At 41.1% G+C, this 12,200-nt stretch overlaps 1 protein-coding gene across 5 annotated transcripts in view; it reads left to right on the top strand.

The window, feature by feature from the left end:
* The window catches only part of BBX (BBX high mobility group box domain containing), a 180,288-nt gene that overhangs the window by 138,926 nt on the left and 29,162 nt on the right, over nucleotides 1-12,200 (top strand). For all 5 annotated transcript variants that reach the window (XM_074972945.1, XM_074972938.1, XM_074972927.1 and 2 more), the window contains 3 exons: nucleotides 277-1,207; nucleotides 2,257-2,395; nucleotides 6,757-6,905. In XM_074972945.1, the coding sequence (XP_074829046.1) occupies nucleotides 277-1,207; nucleotides 2,257-2,395; nucleotides 6,757-6,905 (1,219 nt within the window). The remainder of the gene's footprint in view (nucleotides 1-276; nucleotides 1,208-2,256; nucleotides 2,396-6,756; nucleotides 6,906-12,200) is intronic.

The raw sequence follows: 12,200 nt of genomic DNA, 5'->3' as shown, positions 1-12,200 counted from the left end.
ACCACTGCATTTAGGTTACTATTTGTGTATTTTCAGAGGATGTCATGGGCATCTACAGCCTGATTCAGGAGTCTTTCCCTCAGACATGGAGATCATACAGCATACTATCCTGAATGGTGGGATGTTTTAAGTACTGTCCTGAATGCAGGGGGCTTCTTTCCTAAATCAGGGCCTTAGATAAGTGCCCCTTTCTAGCATTTCTGTAAATCAAAATAAATAAATTGAATCATAGGGGCATTTAATTGGTGGTGATTGGATGTTTTAAACTTGTTTTAGATGTGCCTTGCATCAGAGGCAGTAAAAGTGAAAGAACCTGGGAAGGTGAAAGTGGAAACATCGGTGGATGTGAAAGCAGAAGCTCCAGAGGAAGAGAAAGTGAAAGAATTGGAGAAGGTGAATGTGAAAGACTCACAGGAAGTAAAAGTGGAAATATCTGAGATGGTGAAAAATCAAAATGACGAAAAGACAAAAACTGAAGAGTCGGAGAAAGTTACAAAATGCAGTCACTTTACTGATCCGGCAGCAGACAGCAGTACTTTAGAGATAAATGATAGTACCAGTGCAAAGGATCACACATGTCATTCTCAAGAGCTGTCACTTGCTGACTTTAATACCCTGGGGCTGAGCAAACCAGAAAAGATAAAAAAGAAAAAGAAAAAAAATAAGCTGGACCGACACACAAATGAAAAATCCACCCCTAAGAAGGCTTGTAAAAAGAGGCAGTCCTCTGAGTCTGATATTGAAAGTGTCATTTATACTATCGAAGCAGTTGCAAAGGGCGACTGGGGTGCAGAGAGACTCGGCGAAATCCCCCGGAAGAAGGTCCGCCCTGCCTCAAACATGAAGGGAAGTGTGCTGGACACAAAGTCACCAAAGAAAAAAGTGAAATCAAAAGAGAAGAGAGCATCAAAGGAGAAATCCTCGGAGACCACCAAAGAATCAAAGCCTCCTGACTTTCTTAGTATTACAGCCAATATGGAGGCGCCTTGTGAGGTACCTGACAACGTAAAAGCAGAACCATTGACCCCAACAGAGGATGTGGTACCACAGAGTTTACCTGGACAGGTCAAAACAGCAGACAGTGACTGTAATAAAAAGATTGAAACCTGTGGCTCCAGGAAATCAGAGCGATCTTGCAAAGGTGCTCTTTATAAGACTCTGGTGTCAGAGGGCATGCTCACGTCCCTGCGTGCTAATGTGGACAGAGGTAGGTGATTTTTGCCATTTATTTACAGAGGGAGAGAAAAATAAATCAAAAGGTGTTTATATTGTGTTTGAACAGCATCTCTCTCTTGGTCTGCCATTAATTAGGTGCGGGCTTGTAACGCAACCAGTGATTTATTTGATTCAATTAGTAGACATATTTCCTTCCCCTTTACTGCATATCTGATTGCAAAATATAGTCTTTAAAGCACATTTCACTTTAAAAATACATGTGTTAACAGGTCAATCTGCTGGTTTGTGCAGGGCTTGCATTTTTATATAACCCTGACCAGCTGCACTGGAGCATTGGTTGCCTATATGAAGAAATGCTGTTGGTCTCTAGGCATAACTCTGAATCTTTGAAGAGGTAGATGTGTGTCTCACTCCTTTCTGGTGTACATTCTGGTCCCCAGATAAGGTACACAACCCGAAGAATAGGGGAGGAATCTAGAAACAGTGTGGAGTTCGTTCATTCGGGATAGAAGTAGGGAGATCACATGTGTCATCAGTTTCCAAATTTAGCATCTTCATTGTTAAAAGTGGATGATGATGATGATGATGATCAGTGAGAGAACCTTGAATTTGAATGGAAAGATGAATTTGGGTTTAAAATACGTGATGTATCTTTTCAGTAGGATACATTTAAAAGCATTTCTCTGAGCAGCAAATCGAAGATGATAATCTGAACAGCCAAATTGAAGCGAGAACCCTTGAGGTTACTTTTCCTTTACATTAAATCTGTGAAACATTTCTCCTTCATTATACCTCTGCAGATCCACACTGTAGGGGTCCTGCAGCTTAGCAGAAGGTTCCAAAAGTTGGCTCTTTTAAGGTAGTAAATATGGGTAAATCCAGTTGCTACCAGGTAACCTTCTTATCCCTTAGGAACCTAAGTTGGCACAGAACCCATTTTAGAAACATGTGAAGAGTCAGTCAGCAGAGCAGCAGAAATTGCACTGTTGAGCGACTCTTGATATACAGGATCCTTGTGAGTCCAGTGCACTGTGACACACTTTCCATGGTGAAAATAAGAATCTTTTTCCTCTTTCCTAGGCAAACGAAGCTCAGGAAAAGGCAACTCCTCAGACCACGAAGGATGCTGGAATGAAGAAAACTGGGCCTTTTCCCAAAGTGGGATGAGTGGGAGTAAAAAGCTGAAAAAAACTAAGCCAAAGGAAGAATTTGTTCTGGGGTGAGTTGATGTAACTCACGTGAACAGAGTTTTGCACAAGCATGATTTGTTTCCAATCTATAGGAATGGATTTGGTTGTCATAGTAAAAGTAGATAACTGTGCACATTCCACTGGAAAACAGGATAATATAGTATGTAGGGCACAGGACTGGGAACCAGACCATCCTGTGTCCAGGTCTGGTCTCTGATTCGGTTTAGCTTTAGGCAAGCTGCATAGATCAAAACTGTCAAATTGGACTCTGATTTTTCAGTGCCACATTTCAGACACTTGAGGCCTGATTGTTAAAGGTGCTGAGCACTCCAAACTGAAGTTAAAGCCAATGGGAACAGCGGTTGCTCGCCACCTCTGTAAGTCAGGCCCAAGCTGTCTGAAGCTAGATACTCGCAATTAGAGCATGCGTCTGAAACACTCAGCCCTCACCTCTCTGGGCTTGATTCTGTCTTCTCACTGATTATTAAACCAATCTAATTTCATTGTGATCACTCATGATTTACACCGATATAAATCGGAATCAAATAATTATTTCCACATTTCTAAAATAAGCACAATATTTACCTAGCTAAGAGGTGATGTAGAGGGTTAATTTTAATTTTCAAAGAAACATTATTTAAAGTTCTAAGTAGGCGCTTCATCAACTGGAAGAAGTTTTACTTTTTACCCCCCAAAAAGGAGATAATTTGACACTGCTCCTTTCACTTATTTATTATTTCTATTATTGTAGCACCCAAGAGTCGTTATTTTCCTTTGTAGGCATTGTTCTAAGGCAGTGGAGGGTAAATAAATCATTTTCAGTCAAGGAGGCAACTACTTGAATAGGAGATAAGCTGGTTAAGGCAGTGGAATAAATCAGTAGAGTAATAATTATTAATTACTCTTAAAAATTAATGCTTTTGCAGATCTACACAGAAGTGGCTCTCAGGAATATGAATAGCAATTCTCCTCATAGCACTAACATTTACTTAACTTCAGCGATAGTGGTGAAAAATCTATTTAGCCATTCATACTTTGCAAATCCTTGGATATTTCTAATTATCTGAATTCAGAGGGAATAAATTGGATTAAAGGGGATAGATTCTCTTCATATTTCAGGCTTAAAGTTTTAATAGGTTTCTTTTTGTGTAGGTTTATAGTAACATTTTTCATAACCTAATGTATCTGAAATTTAGTTGTAATGCACTTAGAGCAAGGACGTTAAATATTGAAAATCTTAAGGTGGTGTTATTACCTGTATACACTTCGCAAAGTAAAGCTGCACTTTTATTATTCTCAGTACACAATGTCCTCACCAGTGATACCGAGATTTTGTAAAGATCATCTCATACTGCACAATGTTCCATTAAAAAGTTAACCAGCTTTCCATTTATTTAATTCCCTTAAAACTTTAAGTCAGTTTGAGAAGATGAATTCCACAGCTCCTCAGCTACTCTAAAAAATGTAGATGCAAATAATTTATTCAGTGTTTGCCAGTTAAAAGTTTTGAATAATGTATTTGACAAATATTGTGCTACCATCTGTACAACTGGTTAGATACTGAAGATATATATGTGAGGATAACTTATTTCCTGACTCAGCAGTGTTGTTCATTACTATTATTCAACCAGTTCTGATAGAAGAAACCTTTATAATACATGGATTTAAGATTTTTACTAACAGTTCAAGAAACTGTGGGTATGTCTCCACCACAGCCACGCACCCATGGTGCTGCAGCTGTACCACTGTCACTCTGTAGTGTAGTTGCTTCCTACGTTGACTGAAGGGGGTTTTCTGTCAATGTAACTAATGCACCTCTCTGAGAGGCGGTAGCTAGATCAATGAAAGAATCCTTTCACTGACATAGCCGTGTCTACACTGGGGGTTAAGTCAACCTAACTGTGATGCTCAGGATACAAAATTTTTCACAGCCCTGAATGGCATAGCTGGGTCAATCCAATTTTTAAGTGTAGATCAGACCTATATATTAAACATTCCTCTTCAAGGCTCTGCATACCTACATCCCTCTTCAAGGCTTTCCACCTACATCTCTCCTCTTATTTCCTCCTCCCCCAGCCCCGCACACCTTGTTCCTCCCACCCCTCTCGCCGTGCAACTTCCTTCTTCTCCCAGACTCAGATTTGTACCTTTCCTTGCATTTGTTCCCATGGTAATGGGCAACTAATCTCCCTCTTCTTGTCTGCCAGGTATCCTCTGCCTTCTTCATATTAATCCTTTTTAAAATGTACTGATTCCAGGTATAGGGTTGCCAGGTGCCTGGTTTTTGACCGGAAAGTCCGCTCGAAAAGGGGACCTGACTGTGTCAGATCTACTGACCAGACACCCCAAGTCTGGTTACTGTGGGCGGGGGAGGCAGGGAGGCACTGAGTCATCACCTGCACCAGCCCCTGCTTACCTGGGGCAGCCTCTTACCTGCGACAGGTGGCTGCAACTCCCAGCCCCGGCTCTGCGGATGAGTCCCTCCTGATCTGGGCAGAGGTTGGGGAGAGGGGGACGAGCAACAGGGAGCAGCAGGGAAAGAGGAGCGAACGGGGTGGGGCCTCGGGGGGAAGTGTCTGGTTTTTAAATATTACAAAGTTGGCAACCCTATTCAGGTATCCTCCCTACCGCCTTCTCCAGTGGCAACTCCCTAGTGTTACATGCCATGTTTGTCTTCTCCGTCTTAGCTCCTGTCCTGTCATGAGCTCTGCAGAGGTAGTCCCAAGCCCTGTACCAGTGCAGGGGTCTGCCTATGTGAACGTCATTACAGGATCGGGGCCTTAGGTTGCAATCTCCTCAGGCCCGCTAATGTCTGTCTATATGTTTGTAAACCTCTGTATGTTTATGACACTATAATTGCTTTTTTAATCATTAAAATCACTGGCTTAGTGATGGCAGCACTCACTACTTCTTCCACATGCTATAAACTGTCTGTGATGATGGCTCTTCTGCTGTCAAAGTTGGGCTTCCTTGTTAGACCTGCACCCTCCCCCCGGGACCATAGGCAGGTGTGGTGGGAGTTGGGAAAGGAAATAGGGAGGTGGGAGTTGGGAAAGGAAATAGGACAGGGAAGGGAGAGCATATGTCAGCCATCAAAGCAACAGCTCTACTTACTAACAGCACGGCCTGTTGCTTTTACTGACAAAACAGTTGCTGTGAACCAAGTCTGTGTTTTGTAACTGAAACCACCGCTCTTCTACGTGGCTCTGATTGAACATCAGAGAAAGATGAAATACGTTTCTAACAAAAATACAGAATAATGGTTACGGGGATAAGTAAATCAACTGCAATTTGCGAGTTTCGTTGCCCGTAATGATGCTTCATTTGAGAGCTGTTTCAGAGAAAACTGAAAAACTCACACTTCTGCCTTTCTTCCAGGCACACAGTGCTTAGAGGCAGTCTCACTAAGCATTCATGTTTACTCTCATTGTCTGCTGGTCTTTTATAGCAAGGAAAATTAGAGCTAGGAAAACTCAGACTTCTCATGTCAGCACCAGTTTATTATTAACAACAAAAACCACACAAGCTCAGGGGAGGGATAGCTCAGTGGTTTGAGCATTGGCCTGCTAAATCCAGGGTTGTGAGTTCAATCCTTGAGGGGGCCATTTAGGGATCTGGGCAAAAATTGGGGATTGGGCCTGCTTTGAGCAGGGGGTTGGACTAGATGACCTCCTTAGGTCCCTTCCAACCCTGATATTCTATGATTCTATGAACATATGTACAGGAGCTCTAGTCACCCTAACAACAGATACATTTACAAGCAATTAAAGTATCATGCAGTTGGCTCTGTGTAATAAAATAATTAATATATCACCAGATAAATGCAGCAGCCAGTCCAGTCCTGCTGCATCCCTAGCCCAATGCCCTCGGTTCTTCCCAGAAGCCTTATTGAAGAGCTGTGTATATTAAGTAGTTTGGTTGTTTATTGCTTGCTTGGCTTTTGTAAATTGTTTTTCCTCATAGTTTTGGCGGGGGGGGGGCAGCGAGGGAGGGGGTGGGTGTGTGTGTGAAACCAATTAGAGCTTTAATATAAAGGCTCCCTTTATAAATAAAAAGGAGAAAATCTTTTAAAAAAAAAAGTTGCCTTTTTCAGAAAGCCTTTTTGTTCATAATCCAGTATTATTTACTCACTGACATTGGTGGCACTCTTTTTCAGTGTTTCTTTGTCCTCCTTTTCTGATTGATTAATCTCCCTCACGTGACAGATCAGGATTGAATGCCAAACACAATCGTTCAATTTTTTAAAAATTTAGTGTATATATAAAATGACCTAACTGTGATGAGTTCAGGTATAAAAGTACCACTGAAGCTTATCGACCCAGAACCTGTTTTTAACTTTATCTGTGTGAACCATGTGATTGATTTTGTTTTTTTCCCTCCCTTTCTTTAGTTTAGCAAAATTGGAAGAAGAATTTGAAAAAAAATTCAACAGCCTCCCTCAGTACAGTCCCATTACGTTTGACCGGAAAAGCGTATCTGTTCCAAGGAAAAAGAAGAAGGTTGGAAGCTGCCCAGCGGAACAACCAAAATCCAACAAAGGTAAGGTGCTTTCTGAGGTACATTCATAATCCGTAATAGCTGCTGTGCTGGGTTCAGGAGTTATTTTCTTACCTCAGCATGCTTGCCTACATGTGAGGAATGTGGAGTCATTGTTGCTTTCTTCATCATGACAAAGTTGGTTATCACCAGGACTTTCACAGATTTTGTTTTTCCTTTTTTCCTTTTATTCATTGATTTAGCATGTTCTCACTCTGGAAATAAAACATTTCTGCAGTGATGCCTCCATTCTGAACCCTTTTAAGTCCAGTACTCAATCTCTCATGAGCAGAAACTTCCAGTTGCGTCATGTTCTGCTGCAGTTTGTGTGCATGAGCGCAGTTTGTGTAGGGTGGGTGAGTATTCTTTAGGGCTAATTCTTTGACCCCGTGGTATTTATAATGTATGTGAATATAAGTGCATCAGGAAAGGAGGAATGATTACCAATAATTCTGTTCTGCAGAGCTGAGGCAATAAGATGCTGAATACACTGATAAAATGAGAATAACTCATACTGTCTGATCACTGTGTTGGTGGCAGTAACTGTCTACTTTTGCCAATCTAAGTACCTTGTTCAAACATATGTAGTTTTGTGCTGTTTGTATGAATCACGAGCAACCAAATTACAATACATGGAACAGAACTGTTTGTGATGTTGTTTACAGAGCATGCCCAATATAGTATTGATTTTGTATTTATGTAGGTAGAGATGGGCCGAGCAGGTTCTGGCAAAATTAGCCATTTGTCCATAATATTTACTGAGGCCTGGTCGTTGCTAATTGCAACTGTATAGTTTGTATCTGAGATATCTACAAGCCTGACCAAGAACAAATGAACCAATACTATAGCACAGTAATCTGGTGGTTTATTACGCAGCACGTTTTGGGAGCCAACTGCTAATCGGTGGTGGTAATCAGCAGTAACTTCCCTGGTTTCTAGCAACAGAACACACTGTTCAGTGCTTTATTGACCTACTCATTTGTCTTGGTATCATGAGATATGTTCCATAGTCAAATAGTGAAAAGTTGAATTCTGCCCTTGGCTTTGTTAGCAAGTTGGTCTCATTCTCATCTCCGTTTCTGCAAAGCACAGTTGGAAAGCCTTGAATTTTTCCAGTCTCTTGTCTCAAGAGAAGGCCAGCAATACAATTCCAGGTGTGTTACAGGTCAGGTATGAGTGGTGCTGGCAGAGCCCTCTGGGTAAGATTATAAGCACTTGCCTGTCCCATGGGTACATTTATACTTCCAGCTAGTGGTGTGATCCTCAGCTTGAGGAGACATACTCATGCAAGCGCCAGTCAAGCTAGTGTGCTAAAAATAGAGCACAGGAGGAGGAGCTAGTTGCTCCAAATACATGCCTAGGTTCTCAGATGGGTGTGTACTGTAGCTAGCTTTATTTTTATTGGATGTGTCTCTTTGAGCTGGATCTCACACCCCGAGCTCGAAGTGTAGGCATACCTTTGTCTGGCCAAACCACAGCTAACAGTTCCTCATTTCCATGAATACTAAATTCACTTGCAGCTATTGGGTGAGTCAGCACAGCTCCATTGTGGGCTGGCACTGAGATACCAAGAGGTAGAGCTGGTCAAAAATTTTCCGTCAGAACAATTATTCCATTGAAAAACATCAATTCAACAAAATCAAAACCCGGGAACATGTTGATTTTGACATAATGTTGTCTGGGGGGGAAATAATTGAAGGGAAGCATTTCAACAGGGGAATGGAACACTTAGATATTTTGTTTCCAGATTTGTATATTTTAAAATTATATACAATTAAAAGATTATATATTAAAAAGTCTCAAAATTAAAAGGTTTGATCTGAAACAAAAAAAAAATTCAGAAATTTCATTTTGTGGGAAATTTCAAACTTTCCACGTTTCATTCCAGTTCAGAACAACAACAAAACCCCCTGAAATTTTGCAAGTTCCCAAGGAATGGAAATTCCTAATTTCAGTCAGCTCTATTGAGCGGTGATTGTGCTGCCAACAAATGTATCAGATCAACAGAGATGAGTAGCTCAAGTGTTGGCCACACTGGCTGGAAGTGGACTCTGGGATACTGCAGATCATGTGAGGCAGGGATATGAAGCAACCCGGACCCAACCATGTGCAAGAGAATTTTAACCGTGTAAAAGATAACTGCCCCACCAAGGCTAACTTCATTAAGCTGGATCCCAAACTTATCTTGTGATGTAGTGAGTGTATTGCCATGAGTAGTGGCAGGCTCTGGAGCCTAGACCCACTGTTTGCTTTCCAAATTTGCCTTTAAGTTAACAACTGACCAGATAGATGACCTGCTATATATAGACTGTTAAGTCTCCAAAGGTTGCTATCAAATATTGACCTGAGAAACTGTCAGATGTGCATGTCTGTGAATGGGGTCTCATGTGCATGCTACTAATAAAGAAGCACATTAAGTGAAGCACGTATAGTGAAAAGCCTTACAAAAATTATAGAAGAAAATTATAGAGATAGTTCTGAGGGATACTTTTTTCCTGCGTTAGACCTCAAGCATTTTTCAAATGAATTGGAGAAGCACAATGGGTCTAGTCCAGTGGTTCTCAACCACCGGTACGCATACTCATCTAGATATTTGCCTAGTTTTACAACAGACTACAGAAAAAGCATTAGCAAACTCAGTACAAACTAAAATTTCATACAGGCAATGACTTATTTATACAGCTCTATATATTATACACTGAAATGTAAGTACTATATTTATATTCCAATTGATTTATTTTATAAGTATATGGTAAAAATAAGAAAGTAATTAATAGTGTGCTGTGACACTTTTTTGTATGTTTGTCTGATTTTTGTAAGCACGTAGTTCTTAAGTGAGGTGAAACTTGGGAGTACACAAGACAGATCAGACTCCTGAAAGGGGTACAGTCATCTGGAACAGTTGAACGCCACTGATCTAGTGGATATGGCACCGGATTGGGACTTAGGAGACCTAGAATCTATTCTTGCCTTTTCCACTGACCAATTGTGTGCAGCTGTCTTCACTTCTCTGTACCTCTGGTTCTCCTTCCACCCTCTGTCTATCTTGTCGTTATAGACCATTCATCAGAGCAGGGACTGTCACTTACTGTGTGTTTGTACAGTACCCAGCACAATGGGACCCCAGTCTTGGTTGAGGAGTCTAGGTCTGACTGTGATACACATGAGAAGTAATAATGATAGCACATAGGCCAGAGAAGGCTTGTTTAAGAACATTCTATTTTTCTCTCAGACAAATGTCCATAACTTTGTAGCGCACATGATAGACTTCCCATGTATTCTTAGTGACCAGTAGTTAGAGAAGCTTTCACAGTATCAGATCAGTGCTCCATAAACTGCCACTAAAAATTCAGTAAGTAGGCTTCAGTGTGACAGAACGGTTCCCAGGATGCTAGGACATGACAGATTATATGTCATTTTTTCTTAAATAAATATTTTTTAAAAAGTAACTGTTTCTTAATCAGGCCTTAAATACTTAAGAAATCACATACATTGCTTGTTTCAGTTGAAGACAATGGCGTTATATCAGTTTGTATTGTCGTAAAGCCGTTAACTTCAAATTGAGTTAATCTTGATTTATAACCGTCTAAACAAGAGGTGGTTCAGGCCTGATATGTCGAGTAATCAAAACAAGCAGGATAAGCAGGGCATTCAGCACATCAGTCAAATTAGCTTTCTTCTCCAGTCACCTTTTCTTTCATTTGCCCCGAAGTGACAATCCCTAATGAGCTGATTCCTTTTTTGCCTGTTGTGACACACCTCCAGCTCTATTTAACTACACCCACCCACTGAAGGACACCAGAGCACACAAGCTGTGTGTATGGGTAAGGTACATCTGAACGTTTTCCCCATAGGAAGCAGTTTCCTAAAATATGTTTTACTCCCGTGAGAGTGAACGATTATTTGATCTCCATGACTGGCTCCTTCCTTGGCCTCTACAATACTGATAACAAGAGTAACACTTGCACCCTGGGGTCTGGACCTGATATCATCATCTTAGTGTTTGTTTGGTTTGTTTGGTTTGTTTGTTTCCAAGAGTTTTGGTTCTTAGACTCATGGAATCATAGAAATGTAGGACGGGAAGGGACCTCAATAAGTCATCTAGTCCATTCCCCTGCACTGAGGCAGGACTAAGTATGATCAAGACCATCCCTCACAAGTGTTTGTCTAACCTGTTCTTAAAAACCTCCAATGATGGAGATTCCACAATCTCCCTAGGTAATTGTCAATCGCATGCTAATATACTCACCTACAATACAAACTGCATCTGTAATTAGCTCATCAACCAACTAAATAGATTAACATGAAGGAATTTTTCATGGAATCAAGACTTTCTTACTGTTGGGCCATAGTATGTCACAAAAATGACCTGTTTTCGCCTTTACTGCTCTTTATCTGTGATCCCTGCTGAAGGATGTTCTAGTGACTATTGCAACTGGCTATGTGAGAGGGAAGTGGGGAAAAATGGAACCCAGAATGAGGGGACAGAGAAGAGTTTCCTTTCCCTATCCCTGAAGTCCATGTCTTTCAGTTTCCATTTGAGAACAGAAGTTTTCATGAAACCAATACCCATTGCGGGGGTTGTTTCAATTTTGTTTAGTTGTGATGAGCTGATTAGAAGGGATGGTAGAAAGAGGATCATAAACAAAACACATTCTTCATTCTGTGTCATATTTGTAAAGCGTATAACCTATTTCTGTGGCTTCCTTAGTCACTGCTTCTGTGCAGAATATCTGCTCCAGTGCTCAGCAATCTGTCTGACACTGCTGAGCTGTACTTTTCTATGCAGTGTTGGTATAAGATGCAAATTTAGAGTATAGTAGTATAAACTTCTGTACTATTTTATAATGTGCCACATATCCCAATAACCACCTAGCTGAAATCACCCCTTTGGTCATTCCAAAAGCAATTTTTTTCATCTTTTAGGGCTTGGCCCTTCATTGGGATCTGCTAGCGTGGAGCCCTGCACCGATATTCAGTCCTGCTGGAGCCTTGGGGTGAAATCCTAACCCCATTGATTTTGGGGAGCCAGGATTTCAGCCCTCACCTTTCCCTCTGCCTGCCTCTGCTTAACCCTTTTCAACTTTTCTTTGCTGCTCATCAGCTCCACACCCCTTAGGAAACAGTTCTATTGATTGATTTGTCTCTTTGTTGCTTTGGGTCAGGTCGTCATTCTGGGGCTTTCTTCTACTCTCCCTGTCGCCACTCTGCACTCTTCAGTGTATGTCAACTGCCATGACTTTACACTTTTCTGTACAAACGTGCACGGATCATGCTTACCCATGCACTCCTCGTGCT

The sequence above is a fragment of the Natator depressus genome, chromosome 1, assembly GCF_965152275.1.
Source record: "Natator depressus isolate rNatDep1 chromosome 1, rNatDep2.hap1, whole genome shotgun sequence".
NCBI classification, from domain to species: Eukaryota; Metazoa; Chordata; order Testudines; family Cheloniidae; genus Natator; species Natator depressus.
This window is presented reverse-complemented; position numbering and strand designations above follow the sequence as displayed.